General features: G+C 38.3%; 1 protein-coding gene and 2 long non-coding RNA genes across 7 annotated transcripts in view; 1 reads left to right on the plus strand and 2 right to left on the minus strand.

The window, feature by feature from the left end:
- The window catches only part of LOC138056503 (uncharacterized), a 44,950-nt gene that overhangs the window by 19,555 nt on the left and 395 nt on the right, over positions 1-25,000 (plus strand). For 4 of the 5 annotated variants that reach the window (XM_068902324.1, XM_068902326.1, XM_068902321.1 and 1 more), the window contains 2 exons: positions 18,726-19,858; positions 22,207-25,000. The exon at positions 22,207-25,000 is cut by the window's right edge and continues 395 nt beyond it. In XM_068902324.1, coding sequence (XP_068758425.1) covers positions 22,222-25,000 — 2,779 coding nt within the window. In that variant the 5' untranslated portion in view covers positions 18,726-19,858; positions 22,207-22,221. Of the gene's footprint in view, positions 1-4,734; positions 5,217-5,992; positions 6,153-18,725; positions 19,859-22,206 lie in introns of those variants that run through there. The other variant, XM_068902325.1, reaches the window with a different exon arrangement.
- Positions 2,241-4,611, minus strand: LOC138056504 (uncharacterized). The gene is made up of 4 exons (XR_011133471.1): positions 4,457-4,611; positions 3,629-3,757; positions 2,933-3,058; positions 2,241-2,333 (listed from the first exon to the last, which is right to left on the minus strand). It is a non-coding gene; the product is annotated as an uncharacterized lncRNA (long non-coding RNA).
- LOC138056509 (uncharacterized) lies at positions 6,586-9,408 on the minus strand. The gene is made up of 3 exons (XR_011133476.1): positions 9,283-9,408; positions 8,610-8,735; positions 6,586-7,984 (listed from the first exon to the last, which is right to left on the minus strand). It is a non-coding gene; the product is annotated as an uncharacterized lncRNA (long non-coding RNA).

Consider the following 25,000-nt stretch of genomic DNA (forward strand, 5'->3'; position numbering starts at 1 on the left):
GTTACGTCAGGATAATAATTTATAATTCAACACATTGATACACTGTCCAAATATGGTCATAAAGCTGTCGATAGATGTAGGTCTACATGACTTCTGTTCGGCGATAGATGTAGATTTCACAAGAGAATGTGAAAATGATGGACCGGCGCCGCTTTTCTAGCGAATTTGGACCCCCAACCCCCCCCCCCCCACCCCTAGATTTGGACCGTCCCCGGTACAAATCCTCTAGCGAATTTGGACCCCTGGGCCCGGTTGTTCGAAAGCCGATTACCTTAATCCAGGATTAGCGTAAAATTGTTTTTCATGTTTTCAACTTTTTGGTGAAAGTTTCTTGTTCTTATTTTTGTTTGTAAGGGTTGACTTCTTCTAACGTAAAGTTTTGCCGAATATCAGCGTTGAACAACATTTGGGAGTAGAGAAATAAACTCCTTGGGTAATCTTTAATCTGGGATTAGGGTTAATCGGCAATTGAACAACCGAGCCCAGGGTCCGTTTCCTCAAAAGCCGATTAACGCTAATCCCAGATTAAAAACTAACTAAGCATTTTATTTCTCTACTGCCAAATGCTGTTCAACGCAGATTTTTGGCAGAACTTTACACGAGAAGACGTCAATTTTGAAAAACAAAAATAAGCAAAAGAAACTTTCAACAAAAAATCGAAAACGTGAAACAAAAGTTTACGCTAATCCTGGATTAAGTTAATCGACTTTCGAGGAACCGGGCCCGGGTGACTAAATCTCCTAACGGATTTAGTCCCCCGATTTAGTCTCCCTTGGTGGATTTTTACCCTTCCATATATATAGTTTACGTCATAGAAAGTGTGGCGCACCGGGTTTTATTCACTCGTTGTTTGTGTCAAAAACCCGAACGAGCGAGGAACGAGCGAGTGAGGGTTTTTGACACAAACAACGAGTGAATAAAACCCCGTACAAAGCACTTTCTATGTCGTAAACTGTTTATTACACATAAGACGAGAATTTTCATTAAAATAGTTTCTGAATGCAAATTAGAAACAAAAACTCACTGACAATAGAACCAAATGCAAATTTAATTTAATTCAATAACAAAGTACGATTTGCATGCACGAGATGCACGAGTGATTGGCATGGAAACGCCTTTACGCTATCGTTGATTGGTTATACTTCCACATGTGAAATAGCTGTACGCCATTCTGATTGGCTGTATAAGCCGCCTTTTCCACATGTGAAAATAAAGCGTATAGATTTGTACAAATGAGCTTTATGGAATAAAATTCTCATGTTATGTGTAATAATACAGCTTGTTTATTTAACTGTTTCATGATCGATACAGAGTTAGACTTTGGATCGGGGAAACTTCAGGAAAAGACTTAAATCAGTTAATTTGTTGTTTAAAAGCACTCGCGGCGGTATTTCGTAAAGTAGATAAATGCGAATTTAACTCCTTTCTGACAGAAGCTTAAATAACGCACTTGGAATTCATAGGATTGTCGTGTAGTCTTTTTAATAAGGAAAAAAAAGCAAAGTCAGACTTAAGCTTCAGTGAAAGTTGTTGAAAGCACGCGCTGTGGCTTTTTCGCAAAGCGTTGCTTCTTCTTCCATTTGATAGTTTGAATGGGCGGAGCTTCCACAAAGGAGGTGTCACTTTTTGGAATCGTTCTTACAAGTTTACTTAATTACAAGGCCTTAGAATTTTTTCCTTTTTATAACCAAACTTGCCAAGTCATTAATTCTCGTATTAATTTTCAATAAAGACAAAAAGCGAAGTTAGACTTGAGTTTCAGTAAAACTTGTTTAAAGAATGTTCTGCAGCATTTTGTAAAGTAGATGCAAAAGGGAGACTTTGGGCGTTGGCTGGGATATGTCGATTTCACTTAATTTATTTTTAGCTTTAGACGGAAACGAATGACCGTTTCTGCAGACGTCCGCGTAGCGTCAAACCTCGATGTGAAGTTGTTACGGGAAGTGGAAATTTCAAAGATAATGATGGAGCGCGTGGAAAGTTATTGAATATTCATTATTTCTCTTCCAGGCGTAATGTACAGGCGTTTATACTTCGTGCTGACGTCTTGGAAAACAGTATATTCCGTTTGAAAGGGACTCTATAGATAACCTAGGTGAATTGACAAACCCAAGGGCTGGTCAAGGAGCCTTCCTCTCTGTCCCCCTTAGTTTCTCTTGGTAGAATGAAATGAAATAGTTTTAAAGTGTAACAACAATGTCAGAGAGAAATAGACAATTAATAAGACTGCTAAGAAAGCGTCATTTTAACCCCGTCATTTTAATGAATTTTCTGTTGTACAGATTGCTAAAAAGCCATTCCAAAGGTGCTGATTATCTCCTTCTTGTCGAACACTAAAAAACAGAGATAAAATATAAGTCAATAAATAGATAGATAGATTAGATAAATAATTAATAAAAAAGTGATAAAGAGAAAAATACAAATAATAAAGAACATAATAGAATTCAAAGTTTTTGATCGCAAATTATCCATGAAATATAGTGTGTCAGCTGTAGTTTTGAGATATCCCAGATTAGAAAGCTTTTATAGAAGAGAGTAAAGTTTTAGACCCAGGCCAAGTCGGTTGAAAGTATAATTAGCACTCGTCTACTTTTGTTACCATGGAAACGATCGATTTTTTTATGTCACTAACCCAGCATTAGAACTGATCTGGCTACGAACAATTTGGGCCAGGTCACGGAGAAAGTCACGGAGTCTTAGACAGATAAGTGGTACACACCCAACCCGGCCTGCTGTAATGCCTATTAACATTCCTCCCCGTTTTTGTTTGTTTGTTCGAACTCTAATCAGTTAAAATCAACTCGCATGCGCTCTCGACTGACGTGGCGAATGGAGTGTGAATGCTCGCGGTGTAGCAGCTGAAAAAAGATACAGGGCTAATAGAGCTCAGATTATTTCGTCAACAATCACGTGACTCGTCTTGATGACCCACCTGGCTAAGAAGTGAAAACTCCACAAGTTATCATGCACAAGTAGAATGAGTCAGATTTGAATGGGTGTCTTTTCACGCAAATGTTTCTGCAATGATTGGTGCGTGCAGAGCTTCTCTCGTGAATTCCTTAATTTCAAAAGAAAAATTTGAAATTAGTTAGGCTACAAGAATTAAATCTAGCAATCAATCCGCAACACAATATTCGAGTCCTCGAACCAAATCAGTGTTTCATTAAAAAAGACAACTAAACGATTTGTAAAAGGAAAATAAGGGAGGAGGCCTATTTGACTCCCCATTTATTTATCATTTATTCTTTCTCTCAGAAAGACCTGTGTTACTTCGTGGAGACCGTGCTTGGTTGTTTAGCAAAATGTAATATTAAAATATTGTATACATTGTAATGGATCGAAAGCTACTAACGGCAAACCAATCTTTACTTTTATTTCTTCTTTTCTTTATGTTTGATAGACCAACTATTTTATTCTTTTCTTAAAGAGAAGCATCCATGACGAATGCTCACCCTATGTTTGTATTCAGGAATTCAGCAAAGGATTTGGGTTTTGAACGGCAGAGACAACACATGAAAGCGAGTTTATTAGTTGGAGCTCTGCTTGATCTCTAATTTCAGTTGATTTAACTAGACTAGAATTGTGACACGTGTTTTCGGATACATTATTATATGGCCCTACCACTTACCACTTTCGTCTGCAGGTTCATCAGAAAGCGTCTCCTTCGCCAAAGTAGCAGAGTTCCCAGTACTTGTGAACAGCCACAAGGCGAGAATGACCACACAGAAAATAGTTCTCATGGTTTTCCAGTATATTACTGCAACAGAAATGACAGTGGCAGTGTTGAAATTCACCTTAGTTAAAATAACTTAACTGTTCTGGTCTTGGAAATTTGACAATTTTTTGTATTTTTATGAGATGTCTTGACAAAATATTATAAAATCGGTTGGCTCTCTCCTGCCAAGAGAAGATGGTTTTGCTGAGTTCAAAGAAGACACACCCTCAGTTGTTATTAGTATTTCAACCACACTATTACTTACTTCTTCTTAACGTAAATTTTGTATTGAGCTGGTGTTCTGCTAACTGTAGATTGATCTTATCTTAACTGTGACCGACTTTTTACTCAAGTGCTTAGTGAAGTATTCCAAAAACCAACCTGTCGATAACATGTCTATCAACTATCATGTAACAGCTCAGCGCATCATCTTTAAGCACGTCTTGCTTCAAAATATTTCCTTCTATGTGTTATGGCCAATTTAGGCAGGAGTCTATGAAAGCGCACCTGTTCACACCCAGATGAATGGTTTTTCATAGCTGCGAACCTTTCATAGACGGTTTCTCCAGATAAAAATTAATTATAATACTTAACACTCCAAGTTTGTCAAGACAATGTGGAAACTAACTGGCGTGTGCCTTCCTATGCGATTATCTGTATCAGCACTTACGCGCTCCAAAATAACTCGGATCATGCTACACTACAAACTGAACCGAGAGGTTCAATGCACCTATGCCTTACCTTGCGGTGAAATAAAACCTCAGATTGACTCAGTGCAGCTCAGTGCAAGACTGATAGAGCATTCGTGTAAGACGGTGTTATAAAATCACCATTTTGTGACGTAATATGCTCTTATTGGCTAACGATGTGCTTTCACATTGACGATGTTAAACCAGTAGCCGGCGAAGCTCCAAGAACGAATTTCCACTCAAAACAGTCACAGTAACCGAGACTCAAGTTCACCTTGAAATTTCCTAAGAGATTTGCCTGGTAGCACCGTTAACTCAAAAGAGAATCTCGCTGGCATAGAAACACACTATGCAGTCAAAACATTCGTCGGTTTTACTGGCCTGAAAAAGGGTATTTTTTATCGAGGGAGATCTGATTTTAATATACCCGATGGCAGTCTTGTTTAATTTGATCTATTGAAGTCACATGGCAAGGCGTCGACCAATGAGACATTTGTCGCTAGTGAAAGAGTGTGTCACCTTGCTTTTTGCTTTTACTGGTTTTGCAAGGCCCTAAGAAGTCGAAGGACAGAAGCTTCGAGAAACCTCCTCAGTAATTGAAGTGAGAAGTTGACCAGTGAAGAACCAAACAATGAAAATCACAGGTTCTTAACAGCTGGATGAATTGGAGATAGTCAGCCAGCAAATCGAAAGCCGCGTAAATATCTTACATTGAGCTAAATGCGTTAAGGACAACATAAAGTGATCGTGTTTGCGAAGCTGTTCCTGAGCAGGAACTGAGATATCGCTGGCTAAACCGAAGAGGAAATAAGGTGAAATGTTCGAAGTAATCATTCAAGGTCCATTCATGTCACACCATTTCATAATTTGTAGAAAGGGAAAAAAGCTAAACTGCAGAATATACACAGCTACTTATCTGTATGCGAATGGCGTTTATTGTTATATGCGTCGTAATTCAAGCGATGCCGCTACAACTTAAACAAAAAGAAATTGGGATGTGCATTTTAGAGAGCGACTGATCCAAAACAGTGAAAAAATCCCAGACGTTAAGTAGTACTACGTTTAAAGATTACATGTTGTAATCAAAGGTGTCATGAAAAATCAGTGGTTTGAGCCGCATTTACCTGGTGTTGGAGGAGACGTCGTTATTTCATTGATCTTTGAAATAAGATAACCTACCGGTCAGTATTAAAATGCAGACTACAGACTGTAGGTTCCAGATTGCAGATTAGGTTAAAAATGCAGACTAGGTACAAATTTAAAATGCAGACTGCAGACTGGGTCTAAAACTGACGAATGTTTTGACTGCATAGTGCGAGCGATTAACGGCTACCAGGGAAATTTCCTAGGAAATCTCTAGATCAACGTGAGTCTCGGTTGCTGTGACAGTGTTTGAGTGGAAATTCGTTCGTGGAGCTTGGCCGGCTAGCTAATGGATTACCATCTTGGTTTGAATTCATGTGTTGAAAAGAAGTTTAAAACGGAGCAAACGAGACACCAATAAATTTCCAAACGGTTTTCTCTTCCGACTAAGGCCCCGTCCAAACGTATCCGGATATTTTTTGAATCCGTAACTTTTTGCTTCCAGATTAAAAAATATTTCCATCCACACGTAGTGTCTTCAAATCGAATTTGCCCGTCCACACGTATCCCAAACGTATCCGGATTCACTTAGTGCTCAGAACTCCTCAAGGAAACAGAGGTGAGAATTGAAGCCCTCGGCAGCCATCTTGAGAACTGATTTCAAGGTAAGGAAGTGGGCTCGATCTTGTTACGTCAGGATAATAATTTATAATTCAACCCATTGATACACTGTCCAAATATGGTCATAAAGCTCTCGATAGATGTAGGTCTACATGACTTCTATTCGGCGATAGATGTAGATTTCGTAAGAGAATGTGAAAATGATGGACCGGCGTCGCTTTTCTAGCGAATTTGGACCCCCACTCCCCTAGATTTGGACCGTCCCGGTACAAATCCCCTAGCGAATTTGGACCCCGGGTGACTAAATCCCCTAACGGATTTAGTCCCCCGATTTAGTCCCCCTTGGGGGATTTTTACCCTTCCATATATATAGTTTACGTCATAGAAAGTGCTTTGTACGGGGTTTTATTCACTCGTTGTTTGTGTCAAAAACCCGAACCAGCGAGGAACGAGCGAGTGAGGGTTTTTGCCACAAACAACGAGTGAATAAAACCCCGTACAAAGCACTTTCTATGTCGTGAACTGTTTATTACACATAAGACGAGAATTTTCATTAAAATAGTTTTCTGAACGCAAATTAGAAACAAAAACTCACTAACAATAGAACCAAATGCAAATTTAATTTAATTCAATAACAAAGTACGATTTACACGAGATGCACGAGATGCACGAGTGATTGGCATGGAAACGCCTTTACGCTATCGTTGATTGGTTATACTTTCACATGTGAAATAGCTGTACGCCATTCTGATTGGCTGTATAAGCCGCCTTTTCCACATGTGAAAATAAAGCGTATAGATTTGTACAAATGAGCTTTATGGAATAAAATTCTCATGTTATGTGTAATAATACAGCTTGTTTATTTAACTGTTTCATGATCGATACAGAGTTAGACTTTGGATCGGGGAAACTTTAGGAAAAGACTTAAAATCAGTTAATTTGTTGTTTAAAAGCATTTGCGGCGGTATTTGGTAAAGTAGGTAAATGAGAATTTAACTCCTTTCTGGCAGAAGCTTAAATAACGCACTTGGAAAAAAAAGCAAAGTCAGACTTAAGCTTCAGTGAAAGTTGTTGAAAGCACGCGCTGTGGCTTTTTCGCAAAGCGTTGCTTCTTCTTCCATTTGATAGTTTGAATGGGCTACGCTTCCACAAAGGAGGTGCCACTTTTTGGAATCGTTCTTCCAAGTTTACTTAATTACAAGGCTTTAGAATTTTTTCCTTTTTTATAACCAAACTTGCCAAGTCATAAATTCTCGTATTAATTTTCAATAAAGAGAAAAAGCGAAATTAGACTTGAGTTTCAGTAAAACTTGTTGAAAGAATGTTCTGCAGCATTTTGTAAAGTAGATGCAAAAGGGAGACTTTGGGCGTTGGCTGGGATATGTCGATTTCACTTAAGTTATTTTTAGCTTTAGACGGAAGCGAATGACCGTTTCTGCAAACGTCCGCGTAGCGTCAAACCTCGATGTGAAGTTGTTACGGGAAGTGGAAATTTCAAAGATAATGGTGGAGCGGGTGAAAAGTTATCGAATATTCATTATGTCTCTTCCAGGCGTAATGTACAGGCGTTTATACTTCGTGCTGACGCCTTGGAAAACAGTATATTCTGTTTGAAAGGGACTCTATAAATAACCTAGGTGAATTGACAAAACCCAAGGGCTGGTCAAGGAGCCTTCCTCTCTGTCCCCCTTAGTTTCTCTTGGTAGAATGAAATGAAATAGTTTTAAAGTGTAACAACAATGTCAGAGAGAAATGGACAATTAATAAGACTGCTAAGAAAGCGTCATTTTAACCCCGTCATTTTAATTGAATTTTCTGTTGTATAGATTGCTAAAAAACCATTCCAAGTTGCTGATTATCTCCTTCTTGTCAAACACTAAAAAACAGAGATAAAATATAAGTCAATAAATAGATAGATAGATTAGATAAATAATTAATAAAAAAGTAATAAAGAGAAAAATAAGTAACGTTTTATGTCATAAATACATATAATAAATAACATAATATAATTCAAAGTTTTTGATCGCAAATTATCCATGAAATATAGTGTGTCAGCTGTAGTTTTGAGATATCCCAGATAAGAAAGTTATAGAAGAGAGTAAAGTTTTAGACCCAGGCCAATTCGGTTGAAAGTATAATTAGCACTCGTCTACTTTTGTTACCATGGAAACGATCGATTCTTTTAATGTCACTAACCCAGCATTAGAACTGATCTGGCTACGAAAAATTTTGGCCAGGTCACGGAGAAAGTCACGGAGTCTTAGACAGATAAGTGGTACACACCCAACCCGGCATGTTGTAATGCTTTAAACATTCCTCCCCGTTTTTGTTCGAACTCTAATCAGCAAAAATCAACTCGAATGCGCTGTCGACGGACGTGGCGAATGGAGTGTGACTGCTTGCGATGTATTAGCTGAAAAACGATATAGGGCTAATTCAAAACAAACAACCAATCAAAGTTTATTTCGTCAACAATCACATGACTCGTCATGATGACCCACCTGGCTAAGAAGTGAAAATTCCACAAGTTATCATGCACAAGTAGAATGGCACAGATGTGAATTTGTGTCTTTTCACGCAAATGCTTCTGCAATGATTGGTGCGTTCAGAGCTTCTCTCGTGAATTCCTGAATTCAAAAGAAAAATTTGAAATTAGTTAGGCTACAAGAATTAAATCTAGCAATCAATCCGCAACACAATATTCGAGTCCTCGAACCAAATTAGTGTATCATTTTTTTTTTAACTAAACGATTTGTAAAAGGAAATAAGGGAGGAAGCCTATTTGACTCTTGATTTATTTATTTCTCTCAAAAGATCTGTGTTACTTCGTGGAGACCGTGCTTGGTTATTTAGCAAAAATTGTATACATTGTAATGGGTGGAAAGCTACTAACGGCATACCAATCTTTACTTTCATTTATTCTTTTCTTTATGTTTGATAGACCAACTATTTTATTCTTTTCTTAAAGAGAAGCATCCATGACGAATGCTCACCCTATGTTTGTATTCAGGAATTCAGCAAAGGATTTTTTTGGGTTTTGAACGGCAGAGACAACACATGAAAGCGAGTTTATTAGTTGGAGCTCTGCTTGATCTCTAATTTCAGTTGATTTAACTAGACTAGAATTGTGACACGTGTTTTCGGGTATATTATATGGCCCTACTAGCTACTTACCACTTTCGTCTGCTGGTTCATCAAAAAGCGTCTCCTTCGCCAAAGTAGCAGAGTTCCCAGTACTTGTGAACAGCCACAAGGCGAGAATGACCACACAGAAAATAGTTCTCATAGTTTTCCAGTATATTACTGCAACAGAAATGACAGTAGCAGTGTTGAAATTCACCTTAGTTAAAATAACTTAACTGTTATGGTCTTGGAAATTTGACAAATTGTTATATTTTTTATGAGATGTCTTGACTTAAAATTGGTTGGCTCTCTCCTACCAAGAGAAGATAGTTTTGCTGAGTTCAAAGAAGACACAGTCACTGACAGTTGTTATTAGTATTTCAACCACACTTACTTCCCCTTAACGTAAATTTTGTATTGAACTGGTGTTCTGTTAACTGTAGCTTGATCTTATTTAACTCTGACCAAGTTTTTACTCAAGCGCTTAAGGCCCGTGCAAACGCTCGCAACATTGTTGCCCAACAAGACGCAACATTGTTGGGCCCAACATGTTGCGAGCGTTTGCACACATGTTGTGTGTTGTTGCGTGTTGTTGCGACTTGTTGGATGAAGTTTGACCAGTTTCAAACTTCATCCAACAAGTCGCAACAACACGCAACAACACACAACATGTGTGGAAACGCTCGCAACATGTTGGGCCCAACAATGTTGCGTCTTGTTGGCCAACAATGTTGCGAGCGTTTGCACGGGCCTTTAGTAAAGTATTCCAAAAACCGACCTGTCGATAACATGTCTATCAACTATCATGTAACAGCTCAGCGCATCATCTTTAAGCACCTCTTGCTTCAAAATATTTCCTTTTATGTGTTATGGCCAATTTGAGCAGGAGTCTATGAAAGCGCGCTTGTTGACACCTTTTCGACCGATCCGGATGAATTGTCTTCCATAGCGGCGAACCTTTCATAGGCGGTTTCTCCAGATGAAAAAAGTAATTGCAATACTTAACAACACATGATATAAAACACCCCAAGTTTGTCAAGACAATGTGGAAACGAACTGGCGGATGTATAACTAAAGTTTGCCTTCCTCTGCTATTATCTGTATCAGCACTTACGCTCCAAAATAACTCGGATCATGCTACACTACAAACTGAACCGAGAACTAGAAATCCCCTCTAGACATGTAAAGATTTATCGGTTTCCCTTGCTAGCTGCACATATATAAACCTTAGCAGCCATCTTATATCGTAAATTCTGATCCTCTTTCTCCAAAAGAAATGCACCTATGCCTTACCTTGCGGTGAAATAAAACCTCAGATTGACTCAATGCAGCACAGTGCAAGACTGATAGAGTATTCGTGTAAGACAGTGTTATAAAATCATCATTTTATGACGTAAAATGCTCTTATTGGCTAACGATGTGCTTACGTATTGACATTGCAAAATATATGCTATTTTAAGCACTAGTTGTTTGTTATTTAGTTGGGTCAATTAGCGCTAAACTAGTCTCTACCTAAATGAATGTTTGTATGGGCTCAGTGCATTTCTAAGAATTCTCATTTACGGGTCAAAACATCGTGAGACTAACGATAATACTTTATTATAATTATTTGTATTTCACTCCTTTGACTAACCAAATGCACGACCTGGTCATGTGTCAGAAATGGCGAAAATCCTCCAACGACAGTGTTATTTTCGCGTGTTTTTTGAAGTTCTTTTACTTAGTTTCACAGCTCACAGGATATTAAACATCTGGTATATTAAAAAAATCCTCCATGCTAATAAATCGTCCCATTATAATGCAAACAGTCACGAAACAATGTTTGTCCTTTGTTTCTTTTAAAGTAAATTCTGCTTTAAAATAAAAGGTATTTGTGATCAATGTTACACCATCTTGCAAGTACGAGTGAATTGTCCTCCACTCAATATGTTTTACACATCCTTCATAAGGGCATTTAAAATTCTAGCGGAATCTTGCTAAGTGAGAAATTTTTCAGTAGCTATAGGGAAACAAAGAGAAGAAAGATAACATAGAGCTTCTAGAATCTGTAGAATGATTGCATTGTTCGGTTCAGTAGGCGAAAGGGCGCCGCCTCAATAGGAGTTTAACATGAATTCATTATAACAGGAGTTCGTTTTCCCCGGCACGATTCTTTGATTTCAGACGATGAAGCTAAAATATAATTGACAGGAAAAAAAATAGTCGGTGATTAATTAAGGGGCTAGTGTTTTACTTCAATTTTCAACTATACATGTTTCTCAGAGTGTGTGATAGGAAATAAACGTATAGTTAGCAGCTGCGCTTTAAATTGCTGCTATAGCCTCTAGTGCCTATGGCAGAGAAAAATAGTAAATTAAAATGACTGTTAACAATTATTTTACGTGAATCTCTTTACTTTTCTGTTACACAGATAACCAAAAATACCATTCCGATGATGCTGATTATCTTATTTGAGTCAAATACAAAAAAAAAAAAAACGTAAATAAATAAATACACGTTATGGGCTCCTTGAGAGATTTGAGTTTTTAAAATGTAGCAAATGGTATTTTGTGCAAGAAACCACGAAAAAACGTATCTATGGATATTTTCTAAAATGATTCCTAGAAATAAATCCCAAATTGTTTCAGCCTTCCCACGATATTGGTCCGTGCGAATCACCATTAAACGCTAGGATGAACATATCTGAGCAGTCACCAAAACCTCGCTGAATCATGTATTATTGTAAGGTAAACACAGCAATCTTACAATTAAGAAATGAAATAAAGAAGTAAGGATGTTACCAACAGAGATTCGATCCTTTTGGGATGAGCTTTCTTTCAAATGTAAGTGCATGTTATGTTACGTAATAGATTTAATTTCGACAGTTTGCTAATGGGTACCGTTACAGGGTCACGCTTTCTTGATCTGCACTGAAAAAGCGAAGATGAAATTTTTGTTTTCCTACTCAGTAAAATTTTCTTCCAAGACCTTGATATCACTTCAAAAAAATTGTTCCTTTTTAACCAATATTGACCTTTTCGTCTGTAGATCACTCGCTGGTTTTGTTTATGACGTTATGAGTTGGAGAAATTCACGATTATTTTTATATAGATTAATCATTCACATTACATAATTTGATAGGTGATTCGCATGTATAAAAATGGAAATAACTGAATACTGATGTTGTTGTTGTATGCTGTTGTCTTTCCAATCACTGAACACTCGGATGACCAACTTTCAACAATCACGAAACAATGTTTGTCGTTTCTTTCTTTTAAAGTAAATTCTGCTTTAAAATAAAAGGTATTATTGATCATTAATACACCATCTTGCAAGCACGAGTAAATTGTCCTCTACTCAGTACGTTTTACACATCCTACATAAGGGGATTTAAAATTGTAGTGAGTAAAATCAATTCGAAATTTTTGCATCGGCCTTTTAGTTTAGCACCGAATCTTGCTAATATAGGTGAGAATTTTTTCAGTAGCTATTAGGAAACAAAGAGAACAAAGATAATATAAAGCTTCTAGAATCTGTAGAATGATTGCATTGTTCAGTTCAGTAGGCGAAAGGGCGCCTCAATAGTGTTAAGTACCTATAAGTCAATGAGTCAATGAGTCAATGGTTCAATGAGTCAATGATTCAAGGAGTCAATGAGTCAATGAGTCAGTGCAGTTAACCAAGCTATAAAATGAAAGCTAAAATTTCAGAGAGTGCTTAGGCCTAATCACTGAAACGAGGGCTTAACCTTAATCAATAAGTTATTGCTACTGACTGTGAGTCTCATTGACTCATAACTCATTGACTCATAAACCTGGTATCCTCGCCTCAAATAGGATTTCAATAGGAATTAATTATAATAGGAGTACGTTTCCCCCGGCACGATTCTTCAATTTTTTTAGACGATGAAGCTAATTTAAAAATATAATTGACAGGACATTTACAGAGGACAATTTATTCGTAGTTGCAAGATTGAGTGACGTTAATCACCAATACCTTATATTTTTGCCGAACTGAGAGTCTTGTAATTTGTTCTTGGTTTCTTGCATTATAATGTGACGATTGATTAGCATGGAGGATTCTCCTAAAATACCAGGCCTCAGTTGTTCGAAGGGTGGATAGCGTTATTCATTGGATAACGTTTATCCGCTGGATAGTGATTTATCAGTCCGGTGGAAAGCGTTATCCACCTTATGAACAATGTTTAATATCCTGAACTGTGAAACTAAGAAAAAGAACTGAAAAAAAAAAAAAAACGCGCGAAAATAATACTGTAGTTGGAAGATTTTCCAACGTCATCAAGAAGAAGAACAGTTCATACCATAATTTCTTAATAAGAGGTCGTGCACTTGGTTAGTCATAGTGTTGAAATACAATAACTATAGTGAAGCATTATCGTTCAGTAGTCGCACGATGTTTTACACATCCTGGCTATTTAAGGCCATTTAAAAATATTAGTAGGTAAATCAATTCGGAATTTTTTGCATTGGTTTCTTTTGTTTAACGGAATCTCGGTAAGTGTAAATTTGTTCAGTAGATATAAATAAACAAAGAAAAAAAGATAGCGTGCAGCTTCTTGAATCTGTAGAATGTTTGCATTGTTCAGCTGTCTCAATGGGAGTTTAATTAATAGGAATTAATTATAACAGGGGTACGCCACTTTCCTCCGGCACGATTCCTTTATTATTTCATACGATGGAGTTAAAATATGATTGATAGGACAAGATTATAGTCGGAGGTTAATTCAAGGGCTAGGTCATTGTACTTAATCAGGTGCTTCATCTGATTTATGTTCGCTAATTGTGCAACAATCTTTCGACTACTGTCTAGCTTTCAGCAGTTTTCAACTACACGCGTTTCTAGTGCGTGATAAACCTATAGACTATAGTTATGCTCTTATTGGCTGACAATGTACCTACATATTGACGTTGCAATGTATTTGCTATTTTGATCACTGCTTGTTTGTTATTTAGCTTCGCCAATTGAACACCTGGCTACAAATGCTTCAGTTGTATGGGTTCAGTGACTTTCTAATAATTCTCAGTTACGGGTCATAATTATAATATCACAAGTGCAGGGATGGCGCAGTGGTGAGAGCACTTATCTCCCACCAATGTGGCCCGGGTTCGATTCTTAGACTCGGCGTCATATGTGGGTTGAGTTTGTTGGTTAACTACTCTGCACCGAGAGGGTTTCTCCGGGTACTCCGGTTTTCTCCTCTCCTCAAAAACCAACATTTGCTTTAATTTGGTTTGTTGATTTCAGTTTACAGTGTCCCCAGTTTGTGATCCAGCGTTAATTAGTACGACTAGACAGTTCAAATAAAGTTCCGTTTCCTCTTACTAGTAGTGAGACTAACGATAATGCTTTCTTAAATATTTTTGTATTTCACCACGACCTGTTATTACAAAATTATAGTATCAACTGTTCTTACTTTTAGTAAGTTTTATATGTGCGATCATGAGTTTTGTCAGAAATGACAAAAATCTTCCAAGTATAGCATCATTTTCGCCTGTTGTACGTTCTTTTTCTTAGTTTCACAGTTCAGGATATTTAACATCTTATACGTTCATAAGAATCCTTCATGCTAATCAATATGCCATTGTAATGCAAGAGATCAAAAGTAAATTGCTAAACTCTCAGTTCTGGAAGCATGTCGGTCGTCCTAAAAATGTTGTGAGTGTGCTAATAGTTTTTGAACTAAAAAGATATGAAGTACCCTGACCCAAGTTGAAAATCTGTAAAGTGGGTTTCAATGTTCGCTGACATGCAGGTAAAAGTAAAGTCTCTGTTACGAGCAAGGAAGGCACCAAGCCTGTGAATGACAAATATTAACTGATAGAATGTTCGTGAAATCGGATTAAGCTAGCTCTGTAGTCATCTGGGCTCCACAATGTCAACGGCTAATATTATCTCTAAGTATACAATTCACACTTTGAGGTTTAAAATGTAACAAATGGTATTTTGTGCAAGAAACCAGGAAAGAACTTAGAAACTTAGAAAGATATTTTCTAAAATGATTCCTAGAAATAAATCCCAAATTTTTTCAGCCTTTTTTCCTTTCCACTTATATTAGTCCGTGTAAATCACCATTAAACGCTAGGATGAACAAATCTGAGAAGGCACCAAAACCTCGCTGATTCATGTTTTATTGTAAGGTAAACCTAGAAAGATGGTGTAACATTGATCAATAATACCTTTCGTTTTAAAGCAGAATTTACTTTAAAAGAAGAAACGACAAACACTGTTTCGTGATTGTTGAAAGTTGGTCATGCGAGGGTTCAGTGATTGGAAGAAACATGCAGGAATCCAAAATTTCACTTTGGCAGGTCAAGTTTGCGATGCAATATCTACATACATGCCATATGCCATATGTTATTACGAAATTAGAATATATAAACTGTTCTTCTTCTAAATGGGTTTTGTCGGAAATGTTCATGAAATGGTATTTTGGCGTGTTTTTTCAAGTTCTTTTTCTTAGTTTCACAGCTCACAGGATATTAAACATCTGGTATGTTAGGAGAATCCTCCACGCTAATCAATCGTCACAATATAATGCAAACAGTCACGAAACAATGTTTGTCCTTTGTTTCTTTTAAAGTAAATTCTGCTTTAAAGTAAATGGTATTTGTGATCAATGTTACACCATCTTGCAAGTACGAGTGAACTGTCCTCCACTCAGTAGTTTACACATCCTGCATAAGGGCATTTAAAATTGTAGCGGAATCTTGCTAAGTGAGAGATTTTTCAGTAGCTATGAGGAAACAAAGAGAAGAAAGCTTCTAGAATCTGTAGAATGATTGCATTGTTCAGTCCGGTAGGCGAAAGGGCGCCGCCTCAATAGGGGTTTTTAATAGGAATTCATCATAATAGGAGTACGTTTGCCCCGGCACGATTCTTTAATTTCAGACGATGAAGCTAAAATAAAATTGACAGGAAAAAAATAGTTGGTGATTAATTTAGGGGCTAGTGTTTTACTTCAATTTTCAACTACACATGTTTCTCAGAGTGCGTGATAGGAAATAAACGTATAGTTAGCGGTTACCCTTTAAATTGCTGCTATAGCCCAGCTCTAGTGCCTATGACAGAGAAAAATAGACAACTACTATGACTGTTGACAATTATTTTAAGTGAATCTCTTTACAGATAACCAAAAATACCATTCCGATGATGCTGATTACCTTGTTTGAGTCGAATACTAAAAAAGAGAAATACATAAATAAATAAATAAATAAATAAATAAAATAAATAAATAAATACACATTAAGGGCTCCTTGAGAGATTTGAAAACATTTAAACTTTGATTTTCTTATTTACGGGTTCGTGATAGTTTATTTAATTAAGCCCTGCTCCGACAGCTTTGTTATATCAGTTTAAAAATACCCTATCTTCGTTGGGCGATATTTCTCAAGTCCAGACCGGGCAGTTATAAACTCCAGTTGAATTTCAAACGCAAATTTATCAAGCGCTGGAAGTATTCATCAAGGTCACGAACGGTTTAGTGACATTTCCAGGGGAAGACAACGCTCTTTTTTTTTCAGAGCTATAGCCTGCACTGTCATGTCCGGCATACTGGCACGGTTGACCGAATTTTAATCGATGGAGACAAGATGTACTTGACTTGACTTTAAAGTCAAAATGTTGCTTGTTTAAGCTAAAAAACTTCTAAGTGTCCAGTTTTTCAAAAAACAAACTTAATCATCTCCGAAAAATGAATGGTTACCCCTTATTTTTATTTCACATTTCCAACAACCCAAACTAGACAAACTAAGATCTACCTTTTACGTAGTCATACCCTGGGAAAGAAAATTCTTCTTATTAGGCGTTCTTACAGAGAACCCGCCTCCACTCTTACTACAGAATAAGTTTAAACCGAAGGAAATTATGCTTACAAACCGAGAATTTGTTCGAAATAAGTTTCTTGAAAAGAGGTTATATCAGGAAAAGTGAATTTTAAAAAACGCTTATTTTCACTTTCAAATTTCGCGAGCGCCGCCATCTTGAATAATAGTGACGTGGTAAGGCTGCCCCATTGTTGTGACACAAAGAGCTTTTGTCTAATAACAATAGGGCAACCGTAACACGTCACAATTGATCAAGGTGGCTTATTTCTTTCGGATACAAACGCTTTCTTTGAAAATATTTTAGGTTGACTTGATTGTCTCAGTTATTCCCCATCATTTAAAATTATTATTTTTTTGAAGTGGAGGTTCCCTTCCATGTGGTGCGCACTGGAGTCCCGGATTACAAAGTGTACGCACGCGCATTGCTAAAGGTAACAAAATGACAAAAAAATAACCCAAGCACAATCCCTATAAAACTTGTTTGAGGTTTTTTCTATTTGTGATCCAGATGATTCTTTTGTGATGTGCATCTTTGACTTTGATCGTTTACCATTTCAACCTGCAACTCTTAGGTTGCAATGTGTATTTATCTCTCTAGATGACAAGACTGATGTTACAATCTTGTGCATGGTAGGATGACAAGTGATGGGCTTGTAGGTTTTGGGATTTGCCGTATCTTCAGTTTTTGGGAGGGGGGGGGGGGGGTAGGTGATGCCAGTTGTTAGCCAGTTTGGGCACTCCTCTGGCAATGGGTTTTCGATGCAGATGATGTAGGCATTAGTCATATCTTCGTGTAAGGCTGTCAGATGTTTAAACCAGAAGTTTGCTATGCCATCGATCCCAGGGGCTTTCAAGTCACTGGGTTTTTTTGATGGCAATTGTTGTTTCAGCCATCAGGAAGATATTGTCAGGGAAATATTTCAACTGCGGCAAAAGAAAATAATTAAACACCCTAACCGGGTTATTCTTCATATTCTTTAACAACAACTCCTGATACACGAGCATCAAGTCAAAGACTACAATAAGCGCCAAAAGGGTTGAGTCACTTTCCCTTTTAAGGAATCTCGGACAAACCCCCCTCCCCCCAAAGTCTTTCCATCTAACTCTTTCCCCCCCCCCCCCCCCCCTCACACAATGTTGTTTTCTTATCGCCAACTATCATGTCGCCGTTTGTACTCCCTTTATGCTAACTTTGCACACTCGCTGACACTGTGTATGACATCTTTTTCACGGCACATTCTGCAAAGTGATGATTCAATAGTGCGGCCAATCTTAGCTGATTTTGAACTTAACATAGTTTGTGCGCTATGAATGTTTTCGTGCACTGCAGATCAGTGTCTCAGTGGGACACTAATGTGTAGTGCACGAGAACAGTCATTGCGTACAAACTATGTTTATGTTTATGTTTATGTTTATAGATTATTATTATTATTATTATTATTATTATTATTATTATTATTATCATCATCATGATTATCAGTGCTATAATATATTTGTTGAGTGAGGGGAGGATGATTATCTATTCAAGATTTAAATAAGTTAGTTTCTGACAAAAGCGACATTCGATTTTGGAAAATATCGGCCAACCATACCGGATACATTGGACGGAAACATTTTAACAGCGGTTCCCAGGTTTGTTTGTTTATTATTGTTTGTTATTTGTTTGAGCAGGTTGAAGTTCTGGCAGCTATTCAGCTGATATGGACCTGCTATACCCACCCATCCATACACTCACGGAGGACAGCCACAACACCGGGAACTTCATCCCCTACTCTGCTCGAATAGTGTGTGGGTTCTTTAACGTCCCGCAGGGAACTAATGAACATTGAAGATATTTATGAGACGGGGCCTACGCTTTATAGTCCTTATCATAGAAGACTTGAAAGTCTAACCCTATACGGGTGTAATTACAAAGGCAACACTTTCTCCTCAGTTATTTAAAGACCCTGAGTGTTGGTCCGGCCGGAGTCGAACTCACGACCTCCCTCATGGCAGCCGGGTGCTCAACAAACTGAGCCACCTGTGCGCGGTAGAAACATATGCAGAAAAGGAAAGATATCCGTTTACAAACATTGCTTTTGTTATTTAAATTTGCCAACCACAGGAACAAAAGAACCTTTGTTTTGTCAGCCAACGAGGCTCTGGTTGGCTTAATGTCAAGAGGTGACGTCAACGATATCTTCACTATATGTTATCCATAAAGCTAAGAATTCACTTGAATCCGCCTGTCATCAAATGAAAACAAAGGCAAGTTACGGGATCGAAGATGTAGACTCCCCGCTTCCCACAAGTGTCCTGCAACTAGGAGCGTAAAAGACCCATATTAGGGTTTAATTTTTAATACGTTTTTTCTTGCTCGAGTGAACCATTTTCAACCCCTGGCTAAAAATTAATTATTTAAGAATATGATTGTCTGAAAAGATCTTAATGACTGAAATCACATTGAAGTTTTAAGATATTGTCATGGGTTCGTTAAGAAAAAGGCACACAAAAAAAAATTGAATTGTCGCACAGAACGACATAGACAATAGTACTTACTGCAGAGAAACGGACAAGCCTCACGTTAATATTTCACGTTCATGGTTCACCTGCTATACACGAGCTACTACATTCCCTAAAGGACCAATAGAACAATGCGAAAATCATGGCATATCTAGACGGGCATGAAGTCACCAGGAATGCTGCCAGGTAACCACTCCAAAAACGGAAAAACCTCAAAAAACGATTGAAAGGCATAAAAGCAAGATACTCCTTTGTCATCAGTCAGGAAAATAGAACAAGGACAGAAGAGGAAGGGACTTCAAGTAAGAGTTACTTTTATGTTGTCATATTGGGTTATATTTATTTGTATTTCCGTAATAAGGGGCTTTTGTCTATTTTAATGTTTATGTATTTCTCAGCAAGAGATTCTACCATGTAATAACGCCTTGGAAATTTAAAACCTTTGATGGCTCTTAGCGGGAAAAAAAGATAAAAGCCTGCATCTGTTTGTCATTTAAAAAGCAAAAAGAGTTCTTTTGGAAATTTAAAACCTTAAACCATAGCCTGCCCGCTCGAAGAAACGCGACTTATCCTAATTTATTTGAATTGCTAAAAAAGTTTGATTTTCTACAATTACATATTTCCACAGCCTTTTAACCGATGTGGTTTCGAAGCCACGTTTCAAAATATTTGTCTTAAGCCAAAGACACGACCTCTTCGGAGAATCGCCAGGGGCACCCAACGTCAATTTTCGGAAAATATCTGTTCGGAAAACGATTTGAGATCTAGAATTTTCGGAACATTTGTTGTAAAATTTATTGCTTGAATGCCTGTCCTAAGATTTTCGAACAACTAAAAGATGGTATAATTGCCCATTTTTAACGGATTTTTACCCTAAAAAGCTCAACTAGAATTTTCGGGAGCTTTTTTTCTGGCCGAAAGATTTGAACAGGTAAGTTTTTATCCCTATAATTTTCGGATCACTAGACTTTCAGCTAGGAAATCCGAACAGATGAAAAATTTTTAGGGGATAAAAATATGCGTACCGTTTAAGTACTAAAATACGTTTAACAATGCTATGTCTAAGTGGTTTTGAACTATATTCTCGTTGGGTTCCCCTGAATCGCTTCTGTTGCAAGCTAGGAGCGTAAACTGAGACCCGTATTAGGGTTTAATGTTTAATACCTTTTTCCTTGCCAGAGTGACCATTTTAACCCCTGTCCAAAAAATTAATTATTTAAGAATACGACTGTCTGAAAAAAAATTAATGACTCAAATCACATTGAAGTTGTAAGATATTGTCGTGGGTTCGTAACGGGCCATGAAGTCACCAGGAATGGCGCAGTGGTAAGAGCACTCGCCTCCCACTAATATGGCCCGGGTTCGATTCCTAGATCCGGTGTCATATGTGGATTGAGTTTGTTGGGTCTATACTCTCCACCGAGAGATTTTTCTCCGGATACTCCGCGGTTTTTCCCCCTCCTCAAAAACCAATATGATTTGATATGTATTAATTTGATTTCATTTTATTTCTGCACGACCCCACAAGCTATTCAGCTTTAAAAGGTTATCGTGTTCTATTATTATTATTATTATTATTATTATTATTATTATTATTATTATTATTATTATTGTTATCATCATCTATACTATCACAGTCTTTGCTGGAATTCTTTTAGTGCATCAGCCGGGCGCAAACCATGTACCTGGGGCATCAGTCACTCAAGTCAATCTTTCTGTTCAGATACTAAACACCTTTCTGAGGATTCGCGCAGATCCCAGCATGCAGATCTTTTGAATCTCTGTCACAGAAGCACTCTTTGCTACTTTCTCGATGTTTTCTACCATTCCTTTTTTTACTGTGCCAAGCGCTGCGCACCAACAACTACAGGGATCACTATGGTTTTCATCTGCCGCATTCTCTGTATTTCAACTTCTAAATCTTTCTACTTGCTTTTCTTTTCGATTTCCTTCAATGCAATGTTCCTATCTGATGGGACAGTCATAGTCATATTATCATTATTTTTATTATTTTTATTTTTATTATTATTATTTTTTTTTCGAAAAAGTATATTTTTGATAAGTGTGACGAAGTGTTCAATTGCCCTTCACTTTATCTCAACATTACAACTGTCCTGGTGTGCAGGGAATAGTATTTTTGTGACAAAGTGTCCCTCAGACTTTGTTCCTGGAGCCAACTTAAACAGGTACAAGAACCCTCGTCTAAAATGATCTTAAGACTAGCGCTTGCCTTTATTTTGCAATAAGTAGGTTACACTTAGATTTGTCGGTGAGCTTACTAGTGTTTACTTTTCAAGTCGAACGTGCATTTAACAACGCACATTTCTGGAAAGACGTTTCTCTTTGCACTGAAAGACACGTTAAATGTTAACCCCGGTGAATAAAATAAAGAGAGTTATTTTATCAATCATGACTCGGGGATACTCAGAAAAAATCCGAGTGGTCCTTTGCAGCCGAGTCGAACGTACGACCTTCCGATTACTAGTTCGGATGCTCTGCCACTGAGCTTTTGGAGTTTTCTCTGAGTATCACCGAATCACGATCGATATAATAAAGCCCTTCCTGCATCTCTTTATTCAATCAGAAAACGTCAAATCCAGTGACATTGCCATTCATTTTTTTACGTTATTATTGTTCTCTTAATTCCAAGAGTCGTGGGGTCAAGATGCTTCGAAGCACACCTCTTCTAACGCTGGCCTTCGCAATATTGGCCACCGTCCACGTGACTCGATGCCAGATGACTGAAAGGATTTATAGTCGACCGCTCAGGGAAATGCTTTTAGCCCGATACAACATAATCATCCATATGACCTACCTAGAGCGAGATTTTCGGAACCTTTTTCGCGTGAATAATTTCCTGTTCGTTTTGAAAAGGGTTCCCCGATATATCTTCAACTTTTATGTCGCTAACTTTCACATCATGGAAAGAAGGAAGACCACGGGAGGTCTACAATCCTTGTCTGAGATACTGCGAGAGTTGGAACTGCCAGAGGTTCTCGCACTCTTTACAAGCGAAACATTACAAAATTACTACGAGCAAACCGCCGCTGCGTTAGTTCCAAAAATGAAACAACGCATCGACGCCTTCATGGAATCGAGTGAACCTACCGACACATTCGTGTTTCCTTGGAGTGAAATTTGCCCTACAAGTCGGAGCGCGTATGAATTAGAGAAGGAAATCAGTATTACTGACATCTGCAGCAGCACCCAGAAATGCTCCTCCACTCAGTTTCCCTATGGAAGCTCTCGGTTTGACGTCACCGATGCCTGTACAAGTGACAACAAATGTGACCTTGAAAGAGCATTACCAATGATGGTTGGTGTCTATTGGCATGCCTTAAGTGCTTTCATCGTGAAACAATTTTGTTATTATAGTTGTATTCGTGTCCTTGGAGGAGGAGGATGCTCAAATTTTGAAAGCTACGAGAGACTTGTCGAAGAGGCGAAACTACTGATAGACTATACAAGTGCCTTGCCAGCATATTTCAACAGCGTGTGGAATGTAAACTTCCTTCAAAGGGCAGTCGCTTCAAACGCTTTCTCAAACCTTGATACAGCTATGACCATGATTGAAGAAAAAAGAAGCGATTTCGATAAAATCCCACACATGTGTCACGCGATTAAGTTTACCAAAGCGTGCCATTATGCAGACATCTACAAAGAATTTATCTTCATCAAAAAAGTCCAACATTATAGAATGAACCCTGGATTGGTGAAAGATTTGAGGCTGCACTCGAGAGTAAATCACGCAATAATGGTGGAACTGCAGAGAGATACCATAAGACATATTGAAATCCTTGGGACCATCCAGCGATTAGATGACAACTTGAGGGCTTCTGTGTCAGGGATTTCTTCGTACTTTTCAAGTCTCGCTAATTATGACGAAGGAATAGCGAATGCTGATGTTGCTTTCATTCAAGGAGAACTGGACAAGTACGAGACGGCTACATCAAAAGTGGAGACAAGGCTCAAGGAAGAGTTCACGACAGCCATGGGGTTCATGCAAGCAACAGCTTTGGGCAACTTCATAGAACAGTCTGCACTCCTTGTAGCGAGAATCGTCGAGAATTGTAATCCCCTTCGAGTTATTTTTGGTGGTTCTGAGCCAGGTGACATTTTTGAGAAAGCTGCGGATGTTGCAAATGCTGCATCAACATTAGTGAGGGCCTCAGCTCTCTTTGCCTCTTTAGACAGCCTGCAAGCAGATTCTGTGTGGATTACGCAGGCATTCGTTGGTGAAAACTCCAACAGAGCTCAGCTCAGCCATATTAATTCACTTGTAGAGAAAATACGAAACAATCAAGCTGGCGACATTGGGATAGATGCTGATAACTTCATTGAGGATTATGCCGGTTATACACCACAGACAGATCGATCTCGTTTGGCCCACAATAATGCACTGTGGTCTGCATTCAAAGACGCCACATGTGAGATTCTAAATGGTGATGTTGGAATTGCAGGATCCATTCCACAATCGATCGCAGGTGGAATGCTCATATGCGAAAAGTTAGAAGGAACTCTTGCTCAGTTCTTTACACTGCGTGAGGACATCTTTGATTTCCAGTTTCAATTGATCGATTCACTGGCTACGGTCGTTCGTGGAAATATTGCCAATCGACTCGCACAAAACATCGAAGGCCAAGGAGATGTCCTAGAGGCAACTGACTTAATGACTGGATTTCTGATGGCACAGAACCGTCTACAGACACAGTCATCCCTGTATTGTGATAAGTTGGAATATAAACAACTTGGAGAACACGTTGAAGCTTGCTCCACGGTCAATGGCCTCTTCAGCAAAGAGAACGTTGACTCTTTGATAGCACACACAGATCACTCACGATATGACAGTTTTCACAGAGATGTATACATCCCAACAAAACCCGCTTTTCAGGGTGATACTGGCTACATAGACCTTACTTCGTTAAGCAAAGGAGAATCGGTGTTGTTTAAGGTGCCAGCGAACGACAGCTGGCTACACAACTACCGGTGGACCTTGCCTGGAGAAACTACCGTCCCTTTCGTAGAGAGTTTCGAGATTTTCCTTCCACATGCTCATTACAACACGGGCGCAGAACAGCAACACACCACTTCCCGAGTCACAGTTAAGTCGGTTGCTGGCAGTGCAGTTTCCACCCTTGCTCCAAACACGTCACCAATTTACTTCTTGCCAGAAGAACACAGCTCCTACGTCACTCTCTACGAAGAAGGCTATACCAGTTGCACGTCAAATGATATCGAAAATCCCTACAGTCTCTGCGAAAACTTGCCGAGGATTTGTGATAAGTCTTCTAGGCAAGCTGGAGAGAGCCTTCTTCCCACAATTCTGTCCACCTGGAAGCTCAAGTATAAGATTTCGTTAGGTGCTGAGGTACTGGAATGGGATGCCCCAACTCCCGCCACTAATCTACTGATCAGAGCTAAAATAGTCATACAAATGCTACCAA

This window comes from Montipora capricornis, chromosome 7 (genome assembly GCF_036669925.1).
Source record: "Montipora capricornis isolate CH-2021 chromosome 7, ASM3666992v2, whole genome shotgun sequence".
In the NCBI taxonomy this organism is placed as follows: domain Eukaryota; kingdom Metazoa; phylum Cnidaria; class Anthozoa; order Scleractinia; family Acroporidae; genus Montipora; species Montipora capricornis.